We start from the raw sequence: 23,599 nt of genomic DNA, 5'->3' as shown, positions 1-23,599 counted from the left end.
TGTTTATGTGCCACGGGGCCTAGTCAAAGTCCACACCAAAATCTCTTCTGAGAAACTATGGTGAGATTGAGAAATTGCCGTTTAGAGATATTGTCCGTCAATCTTGACTCACTTCCCTAATGCAAGCGTACAACGCACCCTTCATATTTTGATACAGCTAAAATGTAAAAGGTGTGCAGTCCATATATGATTAACAAAATCCTTTCCTTTCACTTCATAATTATTCACTACATTTTTATAATATATAAACTAAATTCCATCAAAATACATTATATTTGCAGCTACAACATAAAAATGTATATTAAAAAAATTCAAGGAATGCCAACACCTAAAAGACACTCTATATCTCTTCTCATATAAGTAGTGCCATATGAGAGAATATCCACCTGCAGTTGGATATCATAAGGAATATAATTTGCAGTTGGATAAAGGTTCTTGAATGGCACAAGTCATTCTGAAAACTCATTCTGAAAAGATAGCACAAACACTGTTACCTTTTCTTAAACACTTTAATATTGTCCTCTCCCCCCGTAAATGACAAACAAAGGCATCAACATACTGTGTTCACATTACATTGATGAATGATTTTATTCCTTCTCTTGTACGTCTCCCCACACTACAGTTACAACCTAACCATGGACAAAGCAAAGAGGTCAAAGAAGAGAAAAGTAGAACAAGGACAGCAAAGGCTGAGAAAACATGCTTCTATTTCTGTCGGTGCACTAAGACACACAACTCATGTTGTAAATGTATTTACATTCAAACATACAATCAGCACCAAAAAGCTCGTCACAGGATCAAAATCCATAGGAGCTAAAGTTTTAAAGATCACCTCTATAAATTTTAGTAATTGAATTGAAGGTTGACAAGCCACATGTGCTACAGCAGCATTTAGAAACCAACATGAGTGTTAAAAACATTGCCAAATATATTAAATTATCCACGCTGTTCTGTGAGTAGTTTTGTCCAAATGCTACATATTCAATAGCTGCTACAAAATGATCACAAAAGAGGTCTTTCTTTAGTAAACAAAATGGCATGAAAGAGTTTTACAAAATGCAATCATTACAATTTTGACATTCAGAGCAAAGTGAGACACAAATGTCCACGGGACACATTGCAGGGTCTTTACAATACCAGTTTAGGGTTTAGAAACTGTAGTCCATGCAAAAGACTTATTTCGAAATTCGGAACTGTATGCTGCCATTTGTAAACAATAGATTTGTTGCATCTTTGTAGACTGTAGTTTTTGCACCTGAGGTGAACCTTTAGGGGGAATCTTTTAGTGTTGTAAGTGAGGAAAAATAATCCAAAACAATCTGAAAACACAGTTTTTGACTGGTATTTTTTTCCCTCGTTCTTTTTGTGTGGGTATTTTTGTTTAGTTTAGTTTTTTTGTTGTTTTATTTTTTCTTTTTTACAATTGAGCAGACATTCTTAAAATCATCAGTGTAGAAAAAAGACATAAAAGAATTATGACCGTTTCGATACATTTCTCAAACACTGCATTTGACATTCTTCTGCTAGGAGCATTCAACCCTGTGTCCACATCATACAAAAAGTTGAAGTGTAATGAAAAGAGTTCTTTTCAAGACCATCAAAAAGTGCTGGTAAAGAAGTTACAGACCAACATCTCCCGTAGCTTTTGTTTCACCCCCAGTAAAGATGTGTAAAAAGCATTATGATAAATATTTCTTTTATTGCTGCAGCAATCCATCATTTAAATTAAATAAGGGGGTAGGAGGATTAACTTAACCGCATTTCTAAAATACTTCTCAAAATCCAGAAGCAGCTTTTTTATTTGAACAATAATCATTGAATTCAGCCGTGGCGAAAAACTTTTAATGGGTAATCCATGACACAAGGGTCAATATTTGCTAGTAACTCTTCAGCATGGGAAAGACAAGAGAAAATGCATTAAAGTTAGGCTGAAGTATAGCTTTACCTTCCAAAACTTTCTGTCAGAAAACCATTGAGGAAAAAAAAAGAATTTATTATCTATTTTAAAGGCTTTTGCACACATCTTTACTGGAGAATTGTTGTTACTGAAAGCCTGGTCCAATAACGTTTAAATGAGGCTCACCTGCTGAGGTGTAAACATTCAAATCAAGTGTGCTGGTAAGTATCTTTTTACATTTTCTTTGCAGAGTAAGTATTCAAGAGAGTTTTTTAATGACCAGCACCGGATCTCCACATTAAAACCCCATTAAACCCGACTACTTCAATTCCCAAATATCGCTTTATTTACCAATAAATACGACTACAATAACTACTAATCCAAATGCATGCTCCCCTTGGTAGTAAAACTGTTCACACTGACTCTCTAGATCTATCTATTTACAGTGGGTAAAGTTTAAACTGTTTCAATTTTGTGGATAAAGATCTGTAGCTTACAGTATATTATTTTAAGCCAGGCAAAAGACCATGAGAAGCAGACATAACACACCATTTGAAATAGTGAAAAGGTCAAATTTTCTTTTTACCTTGACTCTTCTTATATAGGTATAGTTGGCTTGTGGTGTGCTCTGCCGTTTTGTAAAATAATTTGGGGGGAAAACTTTTAAAATTGTTTTCACAGGGCAGCTGTACAAAAGAAAGAAAGAAAATCTTTTAAATTATAACTCAGATTTCCCTGAATGAGATATTCTACGATGCTGTGGTTTTCTTTAGTATGCAAAAGTATAAATGAATTACCAATTGTAAATTAAGGTGTATTACAAAAAAGGGGATGAAGAGGTACTACAAATACAGGTTCTACAAGTTCTACACTAATTAAGCACATCACAAAAGGTAAACAAAGTTTTTCTGTTTTACCTACATAATTTAGACGCATTTTACACAAGACAGTCCCCTCGAAGTTTAATCTAGAATTTTCTGCAGCCATGGACAAATCCAGTAATGTGTGCCCTGTTTGTTCTAAACTTGTCCTCTGTTCACTCAATGAAATAAAACACTATGCATTCATGCACCACAGATACCGAGAATCCATGCCCCTCGAACTCTTTGTCACACTACAGCAACAAACTTTAGTGTATTTTATTAGGATTTTTGTGATAGACCAAACACAAAGTTAGGCGAAATGGAACAAAACTGATCTTTTCAACTTCAAAAAATCTTAAATACAAAGCACACCTCACAGAATACTGTTTTGTTGATCATCTCAAAATGGAAAAAGTAAGGACAAGGACTTTAAACATTGGGGGTGGAATGATGTAGATCAAAGCGTATAATCATGTGCTAGAATGGTGCAATCAAAGTCCAAACCTAAATCCATACGAGTCTGTGGTGAGACTTGAAAGTGGGTGTTCACAATTGCATCCTTGCTGATTTAGAGCTATCATGCAATTTTATAAAAAAATTATAAAATGGACAACTACTTGCAATGGATGAGAGTAAATCTGGCTACTTGGTGTTGGTCTATAACATACAATCCTTATAAAAACAAAGAAGTTTGGGGCTTTCATGCCATAAAATGTGAAAAATATTTAAGGGATGTGAATACTTTTGCATATTCAAACCAGTGTAATGTACAATATAGTTGGGATCTCCAGATTATCTGCTCTATTGGGGTCATATATCTGTATTCCACTTCTGTCCCATGACAAATATTTTTAAACTTACAAACACACAAATATTTTCTAAACATTTCAGCATCGATAAATAGATAACAGCAATAATCATTTTTACGTTAAAACTGGAAGACTTTCACAGTACATGCTTGCTTAATTAGCAAAAGACATGTAATAAATAAATCAGTTAAACATTGTACTATAAAGTAATAGACAACAATTAAAACAATAAAACCTGTGCGAGGTTTCCTTTAGCTCCAAGCGCTTCGTTAACTGTTGTGTTGTGATTGCTGTTGTTGAGACACAACAGACTGCACATTCCCACTGAGGTACGTAGAAAACAGCAAACACAGATTTTGCAAGTTGACCTGAGGGACCTGAAGTAAAGAGGAGCTTGTCTTGTAAAGGAAGACCTGGCAAGGCTGTAAAAAATACACAAAGTTCTCAGTATTTTGCAGGTAACATGGCTCCGAGGAGGTTAAACTATCAGCACTGAGCTAATTAGAAACACTCAAATAGAACTCGAGGAGGCAATTTGCTTCGATTTACAAACCAATTCTTGAACCGAAGTCCTTTATAAATAAAACATTGGTCACTCTCTGCTGGTGAGGTGGTAGGACCAAGTTTAAGGCGCTTTGTTTAGTCCAGATGAAAGGAGAGAACTGACTCTCCTTCCACATTTTATTCTAATGGAGAACAGCTTATTTTACTGAGGATGCATGTGTGTGTTGGCGTGTGTGTGTGCGTGTGAATGCGTTTTTGCCACACCAAAGTATCATATTCTGGTGGATTGAATGCGTAATTTCCATCTCTACATTTTGCACTATGCAGGACACATGCATGGGAGGTTTATCTATCAACAACACCTGTTCTAATTTTAACAATATTTACAGTGTGCAATTAAAAAGACATGAACACACATAGAACAGTCAGAAGCTCTGACTGGAAAATTCAGTGGTGGCCAGCATTTTTTTGTGTTTGTATATCTAACTTATAGAATCTCTGCATCACGAACACCACGGTCAGAGTGGTTCACAGTGTCTGTACAGTATTATGGTAACTGGTTCTAGTTGCTTTTTTGTAACACCATACATGCCTACAAAGAAAAGATTTGGAGTGCTGGAGAAAAAACGGGAAATGTGTGAGCTTTGGAAGCTGCTTTTAATTATGCAAAGAGGTGTTTGAGTTACAGCAACCTGACGACGCCCTGTGAGTGGGCGTGTTCGGGCCGGAGGAGTAGTTGTGATTGAAAGCCGCCCTGTGTGTGGGCGTGGCAGGTCCGGGAGAGAGGTTTTGATTGACGGCAGCTCTGTGCGATGGGGAGCAGTACTGAGCTTGCCTGGGACAGCCGTGACAGTGGGTGGGCGAGTCGCACCCTGCCAAGGGCGAGGAGGAGAACAGAGGGGAGGAGGGAACAGGGGAGGTGGAGAAGGAGGAGCGGTGGAGCGGGGACGAGGCCGGGGACATGAGGGGGCTGGTCTGGAGAAGCCACAGCAGCTCCTCGTTGTTGCGGCTCAGGCGCTTCTTCTCAGTGCTCTCCTTCTCCACAGAGTCGTGCAGGTTGGCGTTCTCCTCTGTCAGTTGCCTGTATGGGGAAGGATAAATGACTGCATGAAACAGGAAATACAATGTAATCTTAGAACTAACCGTGAACTAGTTTTTCTCCTCCTCACCTTTGCTGCAGAATGAAACCAAAGACCCACAAAAACCAACCCCTTAAAAGACGGTCATGGGCGTCTTTTATATTGCCACGTTAGCTTGGTTCGTCATGGTCCCAATGTTTAAGCCCAGAAAATTATATTGGAAATTGGACTTTTAGTGCTTTCTTATACAAATTTAATCTAAACATGAATGCTGAAAGTCAGCCTATTTTAACACCAGTGTTAGTGAGCCATACTGAGTCTGGATCAGAAGTCAAACTTATTCTACTCACCGTAACCTTCAATGTTTCACAAGAATAGTTTAGATAGCACTTCAAATAACAGACTCAATTCAATTCAAATAAAAACATTTGTTGTGTTAATATCAGCAGATCCTGCACTACAAGATCTGCGACTTCTCATTTTCAGAAGCCGCTGAAACAACATACATTTCCATAAAGTCGTATAACATAGAGGCTCTTCTGTCCAATTTTGTAAATATCTGTAAAAGTGATTCACAATGCTTTCCAGATGTGTCTTACCTAGACGTAGCGAGGTTCATCTCAATACGAGCCTTCATATCTTCATTCTGCTGCTGCAGAACCTGGATCTTCTCTTCGAGAAACGCGTTCTTTTGAGCCTGCTCAAATTCAGAATGCAACAGAGGTGCAACCTTTAATTAACCAAACACTCAACATCATCGGAATCCAGAAAGCTCTGCATCTGTCATTTGCATGCAAAGGTTGATAGATTGCGCCTAGAGAAGGTCTATTTGAGCCTACCACTTTCTCCAGGTCTGAGATCTTCTTCTCCTGCTGGTGAATCTGCTGATTTTTCATCTCAACAACCTCTTTCAGACTCTTCAGATCTTTCTCAATGTGCTGGTATGGAGCTAAAGCATCCTGTTAAAAACAACAACAATAATAATAATAATAATAATAGTCATAATAATAAGAAAAGGCTTTAATATAATGTGCATTATAAATGATAAATCAAAACAAAGTGAATTATTGTGAAATGGAATGAAAAAAACAACAACATTGTTTTCATACAATACCAAGGAACACATAAGGCAATGCAGAGCAAAAGCTATTGTGTATTCCAACTCCCTTTAGATAATTGTTCAGATATTGCCTCTATGTGCTTTTGGTATTACTGAGTGGTTGATGGACTTTATATTTTATTTGTACAAAGGGTTGCATTGAAAGTAATTTCCCACCATCTAGTGGCCAGAGAGTGAATGATATCTAAGTTAAGCTTTATTTGATTTTCTACTATCAATAATAAATTGGGTTTGCTAAATTAAAATAATCTCTTATTTAAGCAATTTTAGCATCTGCAAAACATCTATTAATTTCAGTGGATACAAGACTTTAAACACTGCTGTTAAAGCCACAAAATACAGTTTTGTGGCTTTAACATGACAAAAAGTTGAAAATATATCATTTTCAAAAGCACTATGTCATTTTTATTTAACTTTGAAGTATTTATAAAGAAGCCAAACTGAAGTGGACTCATTTTGGAGACATCCTTGAGGAGTGAGACAGATGGTTCTGTTTAGGAAACTAGATTTATACTCACAATGATTTGTTCATCCGTACTCCTTCTCAAAGCTTCCTCGAAGCGTTTGGCCTTGTCCTTTAGACTCTGGTTTTGAAATGTGAGCGTATCTACTTGATCCTAATCAAAGACACACAGCAGAAACTGAACATCATACATCCACGCTGCCAAGCAGGTATAAGGAATCCATAAAGTACTATCTTCTGCAGATATAATACCTGTAAAGACAGCCTGAGTTTCTCAAAATCTTCCTCTAGGAGGAGCTTCTGTTGCTCGTGAGCTTTTCTCAAGTCTGCACACAAACACAGCAACACAACAAAATGAGAAGTCAGTTTTAGCAGTTTATGCATCACAGTTTTGTTTTTTATTTCATATCTAAAAACATACCTCTCATGGTACGAGCATGCTCCTCATGCAGTGTTGCCATGGTGATATTATGCATGTCTCTAAGCTCCTGCATAGCTGCCTGGTGGTGAACTGTCACCTCCTCCATCTAACACATCCACAAACATATATAAATATATATACAAATACAAGAAACTAGACAGTTCACATTGGACATGAAAGACTGGATCCAATCCGCTGATTCCTCTCTGTCACCTGCTCCTGCTGCTGAGTCGTCAACTCCTCCATCTCCAACCGATGCTCCGCCTTCAGGTGCTCCACCTCAGCAGCGTGACACTTCCTGAGGCCTTCTTCCACCGCAGCCAGCTCTGCCTCCTGCTGCACCTGGAGCTCCTGCAGCTCGCGCTCAAATGCCACCTCCAGCGCTGTTTTGTCCTGCTGGAGCCTCTCCCAGCGCACCGAGTGGGAAGCTGCACATCAAGCAGATTAAAAAAGGAAATGAAAATGTTCAACTTTAACAGAGAATCTTTGATTTTGAGTAGCTTAAACGTGTTCAAGTCTAACAGAATTTCATGGAGAAAAAAAAATAAACGCAAGAATTCTGATGATATCTGTAGAAAGACAAATAAATATATGAATAAATAAAACTTTTTGGCTTATATGCTAACCAGAACTCAGAGTAATTTTGATATTCAGTCACTGAGTCTGTGAGATAAATTTATGAGAGCCAAAGATGTATTTTAAATGCTTAGGGAAAGAAACAGCTAAAAATGAAAAATATTGCATTTTTAATAATTAAGTGAATTACTGTTTAATATCTGTGAAAGTAATTGACAAATACACTCTTGGGAATTATACAATAAAGCAAGAGAAAATGTCTACATCAATATTCAGTCATATCTATTCTCACTTACTCATTTCCTCTCTGGCTTTCTTCAACTCCAGGGACAATTCGCTTTGACCTTCCTCAGCAGTTTTGTTCTGCAAATTACAGAAAAAACAACTACATATTTTTGACATTGTGAAAAATCTAAAAATAATTATCAGTAAAAAGTTTGCATTCTTTATAGCAGTAGCAAGACTTTGCAAGAGTATACAGCAGGTCACAATGAGCTTACATGTGGACTTCATAAGCAAACACTGAGACTAAGTTGCAAATATTAAGTATGTATTCATGTGACTTGAATATTTTCACATTTTGTCAAAGATCAACATAAGGCAAAATAAACAGAAAATTAGGATACACACTTTTCCAAAAATTCTTATGAATTAAGACATAAAATGAGTTTAGAATAAGCATAATTGTTAATAATTTAATCTGAGTATAAATGCAGCAGCTCTGTAAAGATCTTAGGGTGAATGACACAGCCACAAAACAATAGTTGATTATTCCAATTTGAATAAGGCTTTTTTTTAAAGCTGGGACATAGAATATGGTGAGAGTTGATGAGAAGTGTGTGACACATTAAGTGTGTGAGCTAAATCCTGGAAGAAGACCCCCTCTCTCACAGACTAAGTGAGAGAGGGGTCAACATCTCTCAGAATACAGCCAGAGCTACAACAAAATAGATTAGATCGCTCATACTCATTTGTTAAAATGAGACCAGTCAAAGTGTAAATCTGTGAATTTAAAAATTAGTATTCACACACACCTTCCATCCAGTCTGACTGAGTACATATGTACAATATTGTTTTTCCATTTTTATCAACAAAAAATTTGAAGACCATGCAACATTTTGCTTCAGTTCTACCAATATTTGCTATTTTTTCCTGACTAGTACACTACAAGTCCATTCGTCCTTGTTCTTACAGGGTTCAATGTCACTTTCAATTAATTTTGTTTTTCGGAAGGGTGCATTTGCCCTGCAAGGGGGGAGTGTACGTGACCTGCATGAGCAGCACAGCAAAAACACGTCAGTTCAAATGAGGCATATATCATTTACAACAGTTGTTCTGTGCAGTTTGGATCAGCAGGGGGTGCTCAAATCATCTCTGCTGCCCAGGTCTTTTGCATTTCTGTGCTGTGTGCCGATCGAAGGCAGCGCTCAGACAATGACTATAAAGGAGTGAGACAGATACAGACAGGATCACTGCTTTCCTGTCTCAGCGCCTTAAACACATCATCAGGCAGGGTGAAACCAGTTCGGACACCCTAACGTAGAGCCCGTCTTCACACAGTCACTCTAACTCATCATCCAGAATCTCACCTCATGGTGGGAAATTATCCATCCGTCCTTATTCATGTTCACAGTTTGCACAGGCATTGCACATGTGTTTGCTACAATCAAGGGTCAAAGAAAAATGGTAGGAGGAAACATCATGTGGAAAGTGTATGGAGGAGAACAGATGAATTCCACTGATAATCAAAAGTTGTGTCACAGGAAATCAGAGGGAAGGATAAAAATCACATTGATCATCAGTTCTACTCTCCACTGAGAATTATTTGGCTGCTTTATGACGTGTGAAGTCATAGTTAATTGGGAATAGGGCCACTGTTGTGGAACAGGCACAAGGTCATACTTTCATTATATCATTTCATTTTGGCTACCTTGAGGCAATAATGCTGAGTGGTGATGATAAAGGCATCAAGACCTAGAGAAGTTCTCTGCAGCTCATCCCTCAGAGCCTTTAGCTGCCTCTCCTGATGGTTGCAGTACCTCTGTAGCCTGTGAACCTGAGCGACAAAAAGAACAAAAAAAAAAAACAAATAAGTGTAGATAAATGCAATAGAAGAAAGCAAACTTTAAGTAGTTAGGCTGACTCTCTTATTACTGACCTCCTCCATTTGTTCCATCTTTTCCTTTTCATCTGTATGCCTTTCTTGCTCTTTCTGCTGAGCCTCTTCTTTCTCTTTCTGCAGGTTCTCCTGGTGTTCCTGCTGCGGCCTCAGGGGAGCCACACGCCGAGGTGACCCTGAAGGAGTGGAACCCCGCACCGCCGCTGCAGGTCGCTGCCCGGGCTGGACTTTAGAGCGAAGAAAAGCAAGCAGAGGCTATAAATGGGTCAAAGTCAAGTTTATTTTGTATAACACATTTCAACAACAATGCAGTTTAGAGGGAGTTATGTGTTTCACAAGGGGGGGAAACTTGATGTAAAGCTTTCTTTATCTTAATAATTTTTTTAAATGTGTTTTACATGTGTTTTCAGTCCCTAAATTAAGTTTAAAGTTACCTAATAAACAAATAGAGTGCAACTATCTTGGAAGGAGACTCAACATGCAGCCCAGGATAGAAATCAGTTCAAATGTATCAAAGTCTGCATGTACTCCAGATATAAATCAAAATCAAGAATCTGTGCCAAGACTTCAAAATTGATGATCTTAGAAAGACTTTATTCAATATGACTAAACTTGTGCTTTTTGGTGAAGAACAATCAGCAACAACATCAATTTCCAGTTATACAAAAGACATTCTGCTGTAATTGCAGCAAAAGGTAGTTCCACTGACCACAGACTATAAATACACGCCACACTTTCCAGACTTTCATTTGTAAAATGTAAAAACCATGTATGATGTTTATTTTATTTTACAGTTATTCACTGTTGGTCAACCTAAAATTTATGGTTGCAATTCCACAAAATGTGAAACAGTTGAAAGGGTGTGCAAACGTTTGCAACACACTGGATATATCTTCATGATCTAATTTTTAATTCTCTGTACCAATGAAACTGACCGCTGTTAAATTAGGAGAGATCTGACCTGACCCTCTGCTAATGATCACTTCATGAGATAAATGATTGGAACTTAATGAAATCTTTTCTGTAAAGGAAGCTTTGTGGTTGCCCCTAATCTGATGTACCCGCCTCTAATTTTATGATAAATGGGACTAATATCTGCTCTGTACACGAATTAATCCACAGAGAGTGTCACTGTGAACATCCAGGGTTTTTAATAACTTGTGCAAGTATTTACTTGTTAACTATCAATCTAAATAAAGGTTTCATCCACTAATGATGAGAGCAATTTGAAAGCTGGGCAACCATGCTCACCTCGTCATTTTTCCCAATAGGGAGACCACCACTATGTTGCAGCTGACATACAGACAAGTCCATTAACCTGTGTGAGCTCCACCTTGTCAACGATTGTGAACAAAGGTGCACAACATCTTTTAGTTTTGAAATGTCAATGTTTTAAAACAGTTATTGTAATTTTTAAATCCCTCCTATAAACCAAAGAACTAAATGTCTGCACCTCTGCATCCCCAGCCTGAGCCAGTTTATTCGGACCTACTGAAGCAAGAGGGAGCGGTTTCCATGACAACGTGAGGCAGAGATTGGGGTGCAGGGTCCCAGGTAATGGGAAAGAATCGGTTGGAGGAAGGTGGGGTGGGACGGGGGATAAAATAAGAGAAAAAGCTGTGAGATAAAAGAGAGAAAAGAGTTGCAAGGCAATATTGAGCAGGAGGGGGAGGGGATGAGGAGCTGAATCACTGTAATAATGATAAATTTCTAAAGCCCATTTAGATGAGTGAGAAAGAAAGCTGATAAGAAAAGTACATCACTTTTTCCCTGAAAGAGGAAGTGAATAAGGTTGAGAAAAAGACTTTGCTTTTCAAAAACCATACCATTTAGCAGATCTTGGAGCATTTATCCACATGATTATTCCTTGTTGTGCGTGCCTCTCTAAATTATTTCCACCCTACTTTTCCCGACAAGCACACATGTGCACACATACCTGCAGACATCTGTAGTTTCCATCTGAAAGGTTACAGAGAGGATACTGAATACTAAATGAGTGTGATGCAGATGGGAGCAGGGAGAACGGATTTGGAATATTAACACGAGCAACAATGATGAAAACTTGAGGAAAGATCTTGCTGACAGCAGAGATTAGATTTTTTTTTTTTTTTGGTTTAGGTGTTGTTAAAATATTGAAAAGACTGCAAACAGTATGTAATTCTAAATGTATTTATTACAACTTGGATTTTCACGGATGTCTGGAAATATCACTGAATAATAAATCTATGTCAATACATGCAAATTTCATTGGGCAGAAGGAAATTCTTTGTCTGATTATATAGGTAAAGGTAAAATTAGGTGAAGTGCAAGGAGGAAAGTAAGGACCAGTAACACTGCAGTGGAAATATTAAACAGAAGAAAAAAACAAAGCCTGGGGAGACTTTTTTTTTATAAGGAGACATTTGGATGTTTGCTGCAATCCCATGACAAAAAATTTTTTTTCACCACTGCAGAGCTGGAAGAAGGAAAAGCTCTGCTTTTTATGGACTAAATCAAATCATAGATGAAGCTGTGTGCTCAGCTCAGCACGACATACTTGGAATAACGACATACCATCCAAGCTGCAATTGGTTGTGGGTAAATTTCATAGTTTAAAATATTTCAAAAGGCTGAGCTGGAGGAAAGGAGTAAAGAACCGCATGGAGCTGAAATGTAGTTTTGGAATGGAAACATGAGGATCAAACTATGTATTAAGAAAATCTTTATATGAATACAAAGGTATTTGCATTTATATTTACTGTAAAGGTAGAGGTAATAATATAGTAACCAGGATATCTGACTAAATTAAAATATCATCAAGACCCTAAATTACTTCAGTAATTCTATTCAAAAGGATAAATATATACATTCTATAAAAATTATATAGACTGATTTCATACAGTCAGATGATCGGCTTTGTTTATGTTTTCATGAAAATGTTAATTTTTGTGAAATTTAAATTTATTGAGATGCACCTGTACAGTACTTTCAAAGTAGTTTTTACAACCTTTGTTGAACCTTTTCATTTATAAGTCATATGCTGGCCCCAGAATAGTTATTCCTTTTATTCTGAATCTTTCACTGATAGAAATCATGAGTGATAGCAGAGAACGTTCTTATTTTCAGTTCTACAGGCGCAGTCTGCAAGTTTTTACTCCCAAAGTCCAAAACAAATTGCTTATTACAATAAACAGTCCATATGAGTGAGTTTATGCATTATCGCTTTTTTTCATGCAGTCCTAAAATGATGGATATACAAAACAGGCTTTAATGAGTACTCAACTAAAGAACTTACCTGGGGACTGGAGTTTCGGGGGAACCACTGCCAACCTTTTTGGCGAAGAAGGAAGAGAACGTGTGACCTCTGAACTCCGCTGAAACTCCTTTCTGCCAACTGTCAAAACACAAATTTGATAAATCAGTGGGTGGTTTCATCCTTAGGAAATCATACAAAATTTAAAAATCCATAAGGGGAAGCATCTGGCAAAAGTGTTCATTTTTTTATCGAGGCATGTTTAGCTGGATAGTATATGTATATAGGTATGTGTGCACGTGTCACAATCATCAAACTTGCTCTTTACTTTTTTCAGTCTTTTTCTACTCTTCCCTTTCATCTCCTGCTATCCCAAATGCTGTGTGCTATAAATATCTTTCAGTACCAGCTGTCAAACATGAACAGGGCATTCAAGGGTCTACATAAGCATCACCTTCATGCTCCTAGTAACATTCCACGCTTTCTAGGCCAGAATAGGTTCCAAATAGGGATTTCTAATCTTTTTTTCTATTTTGTGCTTGCGCATTTGCTTGTATTACACCTTTTACACAGCTGGAGGTATGTGAGGTGGAAAGCGAGCAGCAGGTTTTACAGAATGACGTTAGATGTGTTGCACTGGAGTGCTACGGATGAAACTGTGTGAAGTTAAAACGGTAACGGGAGGAAAGTGAGAAGAAAGGAAGTTTGAAGAGGTTTGTATAGAGTCTGTCATGAGGCAGAGAGGAGAGGGAAAAGAGAAGCTTTGAAAAGAAACTAATTAGACCTGTTATGGGAGAGAAGCCTCTGATCCTGAGCAAATCCCCATATAACCCTAGAGAGATACTCTGGGCCTCTGGAGAGATCATTTATGGGTTCACTGTATGTGTGTTCACTCCTCATGCTCTTCTGCTGTCATTCAAATGGTGCTCTCAGAGTGGCTAATAATTTTGGTGTGCATATCACAGATCAATTCATATTGCTGTAATAGTTTGAGTTTGTATTAAAAAACATCAGTGTCACAAGTGAGCGAAAGATTTACAATTCTCTTTATGGGAGCAGAGCCATTTGACTGCTGTAGATCTACATAACATAGCGCTGAAACATACTCAAATTAAATCAACATTTTATGGTAGCAACAGATACAATCTTTAGGACTAGATCTTTGCCGTTCAGATTTGGTCAAACGCGATCAAAGCTAAAATTTTGCCGACATTTTAAAATGTCCTCATGTATGCAAGTATATGACAAGCCTTATTGAAAACTGAGTTTAAACTGATGCTAATTATTTTTTCATTGAAATATTTCTTAAAATTCTAGCATAAGAATTGATTTCATAGGGTAACACTGCAGAGTTATGAAAAACAAGCCACAGACGTGTGGGGCTGGCTGGATTACAGCGTCCGTCATGTTTTCACTCCACAGGCATTCTGACATTTTGTGGTTTTCAAAAGACTCTTTGGTTTCTCAAATCTATGAAGATAAAAGCCTTTGGTGGCAGCTGCATACCAGCTAAACACTCAAACTGTTTTATCTTGTGTACTGGTGAATTTGATGCAACTTATTTACTTAGCACATTTCCTAAAGTCAAAGGAAACTTAATTAATGGAAAAGACTAAAATAGAGAATAATAAATTAATTAATGAATAAATAAAACAAGATTCCAGGCTTTTGACATATACCACTGTAATAACTCAGGACAGCTAAAAACATATGCATGCTCTGCTTTTTAGGTTTTTATTTGACAATATTTTCCCAGAGCATTTGTATTTTTCCTTCAAATTTACAGTTAAGCATTACATAATGTTCATCTATATCACATAACTACTCATCTCACCCCAATCCTGAAATTTCTGGATATATAGTGAAAAAAAAACTTCCAAAGGGTTTGAATAGATTTGCAATAGACTGGTGAATATTTAAGATGTCCAAGAAAAAACATCACCACTATAAATGTAATAAGTAAGAAAACAAAGCAGAAAAGTAGAGTTAATGTGAACAACAGTTTCAAGCTAGATGTTCAAGGAATAAGAGTCCTGCATAACTCTGCCAAATCTGAGTTTTATCACACTACACAGATAATAACTGATTCTAATGTTCATATTAAAAAGTGTTGTCTGTAGTTATAGTTTTACTGGGGGGTGAGAAAAAGTTCAGCAACTGCAAATGTGCTGTTATTCCTCCATAAATCACATGTTACTCAAACCAGATCACATAAAACATACATAAATTTAGTGTTCATTGTTCAATAATATCCTATAAAGAATAAAAACAATACATTTCACATTTTATTCTACACGGTATCTAGTGTTAACTCTACGAGTGAAAATCCTGTTGTGTGTGAAAAGCATCACAGCCATGTCTGCTGCTAGTGTTACTGGTGCTAACAAAGTCAGGTGTGATCCTGCATGAATTTCACATTTTTATTTCAGCTTGAAAAGCTAAACTAGCTCATAGAAGGTTGTTTATAGCTGTTTAATATTTCAGCAGAAAACCAAAATAAAAAACCCCCTTTGCCATCTAAACAGCGAGGTGCCCAGGTTGGTGCAAAGCAAGCAAACAATAGTTTGAAAATAGCATATTACCCTTTCTGACAGCACTGCAGCACTCAGCTATCAGTTTCTGACTCTTTTGGGGATAAAACTGCTCATGTAAGTGTTGTTGTAAGAGTTGTTTACGACAACACTTAAAAATAAAATAAAAACAGCTCACCTGAGCCTTTAATTATATATTGGGGATGACTAGTTGTTTTTTCTTTATGGTCTTCTACTGACCTCCAGGTGAGCTTCTTGGCTGGGGTGGCAGGTAGCGTCGTGGTAACGCTGGGGTAGAAGGGGGCTGGAGGCTGCTGCTGCGACATGGCGGATCCCTCTGTTGATCTGTTGATGGAGGGCTCGTTGTCACTCTGTGGAGCGGAGGCTCCTCACTCACACTCAGACCTGGAACACATCAAATATGATTTTATTTCTCTGAGCTTTAATTTTCAATCAAATGTTTAATTTCAAATGAGTTGTTTCTCAAAACCTATCTATCCCAACCTTTCATGAATACAACCTTTTTTCTTGCCTGGCTGTGCGACCCTGGTGTTACGTCTAAATTTGGACTCACTGGACTGAGAAATGGTTTGTTACTTGAGGGTCTTGCTGCTGCCCTCAATCTTCCTTTTCTAACCTGGATCACAGCATTTGTTCTTCAGATGCACACACACACACACACACCCCTTCTTTCACACAAATTGAGACACACCGACTCACCTCGACTCGCACATAATACTGATGATTGCTTGTTCCAGTCTTTAGCACTGCTATCTTGTCTACTATGTACCTTTAACCAGTTATGATACATCATCTCCCAAGCTCATCTCTGCAAAATTGATCAATAATAGCACAGCAGAGCAAGCCAAATAATAACTCGTTTAATTTAAGGCTGCTGCAAAGAAGCTTTAAGATTATGATTTAGTCAAGTAGAACAACTTGCTTCTCTCTGTGCCACCAGAAGACTGAAGGTTTGTCTCATGTTGTGCCAAAACCCCCTCAGGTTTCTGGGATTAGAATAGCTCACTGCAGGGTGCCTCATGTTTTCAGAGCAGTTATGCAAGAGAACATTGTTTCAATCTTCCCATCAAGAAGATTGAGACAAAAACATGTACAGAAACATTTACAAAATAAGAGATAATTCCAAACAAATAATTAAGAAATTCATCATTATTTTAACACTAGCTTCATTGTGCTACCTTTTGAAATCTAAAGAATGAAAAAGATCTCCAAACAGAGCCCTCTGTCCATGCATCACTTCACTGCTTGACTCTAGACACGTCTGCATCATTGACTTGAAATTTTTATTGTGGCTTAAGATGATGTATTGTGAATTGGTGCCATGTGCTATAAATAAACTGAATTGAACTGAATTAAATGTATTAATCAACATTTTCTCCAAACAATTCTCCTGCATGTTTAACCATAACAAATACACTTTAACCAAAGAACGAATTATGTGGCGAAAAGTGAGACTTGTTCAAGCAATACGAGGATCACCATTATAAAACTTATTCTGGTGACAGTTGTTTAGACAAAAATGTTTATTTGAACATCATAGTATTGTGCAGAATAAGTCCCCTTTAAGTTGACTTCACTAAATAATTGCACTTTCTGTCAGGCATTTATTATTTTAAAAATAGGTTAACAAAGCTTTCAATTTTTGTCCTCATTAATATTATGGTTTAGCTCCCATAATCTGGTTGGTGCACTAAACCAAAGTCTTGCTCTAAAATAGCTACAGATGACTCTGGTTTAACTGATGCCTATTTCAAATGGTCATTGGGCGAGGGGCCGGTTACAACCTGCACTAGTTGCTATTCCATCACATGGGAATTCAGAAATATTAATATCTACTAACGTAAATATTTGATCAAAAGACAGTTGACTGATGCTCTCAAAAGTCTTGTAAACATATAAATAGCAGAGCAATGCCATTATAAGACTGATGCTTTGGATAAAATAAATTATTTATGATAAAACATAGTGATTGACAAAGTACACCATACGACAAGTGACAAGAAGAGGAAGGAAGAGATTTAAATAAGGGAGAAGCTGATCAAGTAAGTAGACTGGCAAAAAAGCAATGAAAAGAAATAAATGAAAGACAGAGGAAAACCCAGGCCTTTTCTGAGAGTGCATGAGAAATCTTATGCAAATTTAACAGAAATCATGAAAATGTGGAAACAGCTGGGGATGAGGTAGGGAGCATTCTTTACACCTCAGCAGGAGGCCATTCTCTAGGAGAAATTTCTTGAACATTCCTGCAAAAACTAAACTAATGCAGATTTTTTGTTTGTTTGTTTTGTTTTAGTCAAAGTAGATGAATAGATAAAAATCCCACATACAGCCTCACAGTTTGCCTGTTGTGAAATATACAATTCTGATTATTTAAAGTGATAAGAAATGGCTCTAAAACACTTTTCATTGGACTTAAAATCTCGTTTATTTTTGACGAACTCAGCTTAATTGGAGCCTTCCCCATCAGCAAAAAAACCCTCAAATGCTCTCCTAAAGGAACTGATCCATTCCATCTCAGCTGAATTTACAGGAAGCTGCCCTCTCCAGGTGCTCACACAAACACATTAAGTGTTGACAGGGAATAAAGCTGCACAGCTGGCACTGCTGACTTGCCAAAGAAAAAAAAAATCCTAGTCATCAATGCATTCTCCTTCTGGAAGTAACTAAACATTTCACGCTATAGTATGACCATAAAACAAACTGGTGAAGTTGATGTACACTTTGGTTTGTTTATATTGATTTAGTTTATCTTTACTAGGGAACATAAATCATATCTGATGTTCTTCAGTGAAATAATCTCAACAAGTGTCTTTGATATTCTCAAATAGCTTAAATCAAAATAACAGTTTTTCAACACTATTAAGTGAGTAAAATTACAAAATATCAGCTTTACATTTACAATGTAAATGAAAACAACTTCAATATTTGTACGTTTTCAGGAAACGACAAAGTTTTGATTGCCTTTAAATATAGGATTTAACATCTGATAATCTTTGGAAATATATTTAAATCATATTTCATCAGTTTTCTTTTAATTAAGCTACATGTTCCCTCTGACAGATGCACACTACAGTCAGTTTAGTGGGTGTAATTAAGTATGAAGAGTAAATCCATCAGAGACTGATGTTTGTTCTGCCTGTCAGCTGCTGCTTCCTCTCCTCTGTATGAGGTTCATGTAGAAAATGTCTGTCATTCTTCCACCGTAATTCAGAATATCCTATTAAAGCTACTGCTCTGCCTGGAAGATCTTTCAGATCTCCACTCTGCTTACAGTCTTTGCACACACTAAGTACACATTATGATCTCAAGAAAAAAAATAAGTCTGTCTGACAAGTAAAGGAACATTTTTCACAATGTAGAAAAACCTTTCTCATGTGGTAAGTTTCCCTGCATCTGTTTCTAATGTTGCTACATAATATTAGTCTCACATGTCGAACACATGTGGAATAATGTTTCCTATATGGAAGATTTCCTATGGATTGCATATTATATAATTTCCACATGTAAAATATATTGCAGGGTTATCTCATGATTTTTAGACACTGCTTGGTATTAATTCAACATGTGAAACTCGTGGTAGATCATACATATGTTCCATCTGTCACTACATGATGTAATTAAAATATTTTAAACGGATTTCAGCCTTTTCCTTATGAATTTGTTGTTATATATCATTTACACATTCAAACGCATGTAAAAGCATTTCACACACCTTTTCACAAGTTTCTACAAGATAGATTTTCCACCTTCATGTGGGGTTTTTAATCAGCTGTGCTATTTTGAGCTTTTATACAAACTGATTTTATTTAAGGAGCTGTGACTTTAAGTGCAGAATCTTTTTACCTGAAGCTATTCTGAAAAATAAAGGGGTTGTATGGCAAATGACTGTAATTGTCAGCAAAAAAAACATCATTTAGTAACAATAATAAATAATTGATTTTCATTATACTGCCCTTTAAGATTCCTCTGCTTTGTAAATAAGATTTGTATGCAATTTAAGATGTAAGCAAGTGCACCAAAACACATACAAAATCAGGTCTTGTAGCATTTTAAAATGTAAATTAGAGAACACTTGAACAGCACACAATGGTCCTGTAACATATAGACAGGGCAGAGAAGGACCTATGGAGATGACCATCTGTTAGCTGCACTGGACTCAAAAACCAGCAAGAACCAGATTCAACCCCGCTGAAATGTTCATCTACACACCTCCGAGACGTGATTTACAGACAGCAACATGAAAGATTTATTTTTCTGGTTTTGGTTTACTGCCAGCCTGACACACAACAATCATTTCATTGAGGCAATAATCGCATACAAAAGAGCTGAGTACATCCAGGGTGCATTTGTTGTTTGTGACGTGCTCACTCTTTCCTCACTCAGTATAGATTAGGTCAATTTTCCACTGCAGTTTAGTAGGTAGTATACATTTGTGCCTGCTGTTTACAGACTTTGTCACACACTTTCACTCACAAAGAGTAAGTAGAACTGTAGTAAATAAAGGGAAAAAAGCACCGTCACTAAAGCTCAAGGCAGAACAATAAAACCTGCATTTTATCTTAGAAAAAGGTCAAAACATAGCCAGCAAATGTTAAAGAAAGATAATACAAAATTGTTAGGAAAAAAAGTCCTTAGCATAACTTATGTTTAATATTTGACTGCCGCAGGCTGCACTGCAGGGCCATGTAAACCAGCACTATAAATTGAGTCAAATGAAGAAAAAAAAAATAACACTGTACACTTTAAAAAGTTATGTGAATGCTAAAACTAAAAAGAATTCAAACAATTTTATGTAAAAAAAAATGGCATTTCTCAATTTTCCATACTTATGATACCATATGATAAGAGATGATTTTAAAAAGTACAAAGAATAAAATCGAGAACATATACTAAAAATCAGTAAACAAAAATATTTTGCAAGAAATCTTAAAAACTTATTACACAAATAATCATATCAGCATTCATTTAATGCTTCATGTTTACCTTTAGCACATAATGCAGGAAACACTAAAGTTTAGCTGCTATCGATCCAGCAGTTTTTTTCCAGCGTGAAATGGCCGGTTCAGTCATAAAGCCAAGTTAACAGTGAGCTGGATGAAATGCACTTTGAAGCAGTCAGTGAATGAACAGGCTTGATGAGACTATCTCACAGCTCTGATGCTTTAAGAAGTGTCAGCCATGTTAGTTTTATTCTCCTTATCCACAGAATAGCATCCATATCTAATTGGCCCATCTAATTTGCTGCTCTCTGGGTGAGAACTTGTGTGCATGTGTGCATGCGTCCTTGTGTGTGTGTGTGTGCATGCACCACAGAAACCATCTGTTCGCAGTGAGCTGGCATGAGTCTCAGACCAGATCTAAGCCTTGTGTGGCATCTGGGGTTTGACATCCTCTCCTCCATCTACACTGATGCTTCTCTTTCCGCTCATTTTCCCCCTCCATCCCATTTTCCCATTCTCTATGCTTGCTGCTCATTTTGACTCATTGGATTAGTGTCTACAGCCACATCACTCTTCACCTTCTTCCTTCTGCTCCCTAGATTCATTTTGACTTCTTGCGTTATTAGATTATTCTTTTCATTTAAAAAAAAAAGTACAGATAAGAGTGATAGCACTCTATTTTAGGATTTGAGTTTTCAGTCACAGGCTTCATCAGCCTCCTTCTGCTGCTTTCACTTCTCAGCGCTTTATGTTGGCCGGAGTGGATAACCTGAAGCCTGATGCTCCCTCTCTAATACACCAACAAAGACAACCATGCAACAACTGAGGAGGCCTGAGTGACAACCCTAATGCCTGGATTTTGTTAATGGTGTATTGATTTCATACAGAGAAACCTAAAGCTCCCAAGATGCTCGGCTACTCCGCTCTTATTTACAAGCCTCTTCTATGCAAACAATTGATAAGAATCAATTAAGCACACAATGCTCATAAGGTCATCACTGAAGCTTTGGATCAAAATGACCTTGCTTACATTAGTTTGTGTGTGAAAAATATTTCTAAATATATTGTCACATTGTCTTGCCAATGTGTTCGTTTCCCTTGACATTTTTATATTTTGTCAGATTTCAGATCAAACCTCCATATAGTTTGGTGGTATTTTGAATGATAAATGCAAAGTAAGCTTCAAAGTGGAAAGAAAACAATACAACGATCCACAGATCTGACGCGAGAATCTGTTAACAGGACGACTTTTAATTGGTGACGTCTCAGTTATAACTTTTATATTAAAGTGAAACGGAGATAAGCCACTGGTACAAGAAAGCACAAAACAACCCATGTGAGCAAAAAACATATTGTGACCTTCCTAACATAATGGATTAAATCGCTTTAACCAAAAGTCTTGTTTTGTTTTTGCCTAAAACATTTTTTGGAAAGAGATCTTTATTTATTTACTTTTCCTAAAATCACGTTAGCCAAAAATGACTTAGGCCATTATTTTAAAAAGGTGATTATACGGAAAAGGGGGAAGATTACACCAAAATAGATGCTTTTGGCCAAAGTACAAAATACAATATGTGGCAAAACACTTACATCACCCACAGCTCACCATCCTAACAATATTAAAGAGTTTTTCTTCAGTAGATGCTGGTCACAATAAAGGGGAAGATGAATGGAGCTAAATATAGATCAGTCCTGGATCAAAAACAGATGGAGGGTGCTTGAGACTGGGGCATATGTTCACCTTCCACTTGGATACAAACCTGAAACCTACATCCAGAGCTACAGATCAGAACAAACATATACTTATGAGTTATAATATAATTTGGAAAGGCAAAACTTTACAACTCATGTTTCACATACAAGAAAAATATCCAAAGATTTGAATCTTAAGATGTGCAGTGGTAACAGAAAGATTGCACCAAGAGACTTGCAGCTATAACTTCGGCAATATACGTTTCTACAAAATATTGACTCAGGGGACTGAGTACAAATGAACTCAACACTTTACAAAAGTTCATTTGTAAAGATTTTAAAACAATTTATGATGATCCTTCTGCTTCACAATTATATGATATGCTATGTTCGTCTGTCATAAATTCCAATAAAACACCTTAAAGTGTCAAAAAACACTTAGCAAGATGTTGTAATCATGAATACAAATGGTTTTTCACCTGATTTTTATTATTTTGTATAGATTCTAATTAATTTATTACAGCTGGATAATGCACAACCTCATCCACTGTTTAGAGCAGTCTGATGCTCAAGTGTTTTACTTTTCTGACCTCCTTTACTGAAGAGCTAAAAATCCCCTCGTTATTTTGCCTATATCCTTAATGATTTATTTGGTCTGCATCCTCCAGAGATCTACATTTCCACGTTTAGATTGGGAATCAATGGGGAAAAGGAGCAACCGAGAACCGAGGCTTTACTCTTACTGCACAAATGGAAAGTGTAAAGCTTCACCAACTCCCATGATATCCATGAATGAAGAGTGTGTAAAACCTCAGCTGTCAGCATGGGTGTGCTGTTATTCAAGTTGACGTATAGTGACATGGAGGAAAAAATACCAAAGATATAACAATGCTACATTCTTTCGAGGAAAACGTTATAAAGATATTAGATATGAAAAGTGTTTGGAAATGTTGAGAGGCACTGGGATTTATATACAGTTATGTGATCAAATGAACAGAACTAGAAATCTGAAACACGGAATGGCTCAACTGTAAATTCACGCCAATTTCCTCAAGTGTTCAAAATCAACAATAGTTGAATGCTACTTTAGGTTTCAGTGATCAAACTCTCAACGACGACGTGTAAAACCGTTGAATCCAGGTCCAAAAAATAGAGAAGCTACTATGATCATAAAACTGTTCCCAGTATAAAAGCATAAAAAAGACATAAGACGCCCATTTAAGTTACACAGAAGGATTGAAAGAATGAGTTTGGCTCATTTTAAACCTAAATAGAGAAAGGAGTTCAAACACCTCACAAACAAAGGTCACGTAAAAAACACACAATCCAAAT

At 36.9% G+C, this 23,599-nt stretch overlaps 1 protein-coding gene across 2 annotated transcripts in view; it reads right to left on the bottom strand.

Moving 5' to 3' along the window:
- Positions 1–490: 490 nt before the first annotated feature.
- mtus2a (microtubule associated tumor suppressor candidate 2a) overlaps positions 491–23,599 on the bottom strand; it is a 47,086-nt gene continuing 23,977 nt past the window's right edge. Inside the window, exons 5-16 of one of the 2 annotated variants that reach the window (XM_032576590.1) lie at positions 15,855–16,019; positions 13,126–13,224; positions 9,891–10,078; positions 9,663–9,788; positions 8,029–8,095; positions 7,370–7,584; positions 7,157–7,262; positions 6,988–7,061; positions 6,791–6,889; positions 5,992–6,111; positions 5,752–5,852; positions 491–5,154 (exon numbers count right to left, since the gene is read on the bottom strand). In XM_032576590.1, the coding sequence (XP_032432481.1) occupies positions 4,731–5,154; positions 5,752–5,852; positions 5,992–6,111; positions 6,791–6,889; positions 6,988–7,061; positions 7,157–7,262; positions 7,370–7,584; positions 8,029–8,095; positions 9,663–9,788; positions 9,891–10,078; positions 13,126–13,224; positions 15,855–16,019 (1,784 nt within the window). In that variant the 3' untranslated portion in view covers positions 491–4,730. The remainder of the gene's footprint in view (positions 5,155–5,751; positions 5,853–5,991; positions 6,112–6,790; positions 6,890–6,987; positions 7,062–7,156; positions 7,263–7,369; positions 7,585–8,028; positions 8,096–9,662; positions 9,789–9,890; positions 10,079–13,125; positions 13,225–15,854; positions 16,020–23,599) is intronic. The other variant, XM_032576591.1, reaches the window with a different exon arrangement.

Source organism: Xiphophorus hellerii, chromosome 11 (assembly GCF_003331165.1).
Source record: "Xiphophorus hellerii strain 12219 chromosome 11, Xiphophorus_hellerii-4.1, whole genome shotgun sequence".
Lineage (NCBI taxonomy): Eukaryota > Metazoa > Chordata > Actinopteri > Cyprinodontiformes > Poeciliidae > Xiphophorus > Xiphophorus hellerii.
Note: the sequence above shows the minus strand (reverse complement) of the source record. Positions and strands in the feature narration are given on the sequence as shown.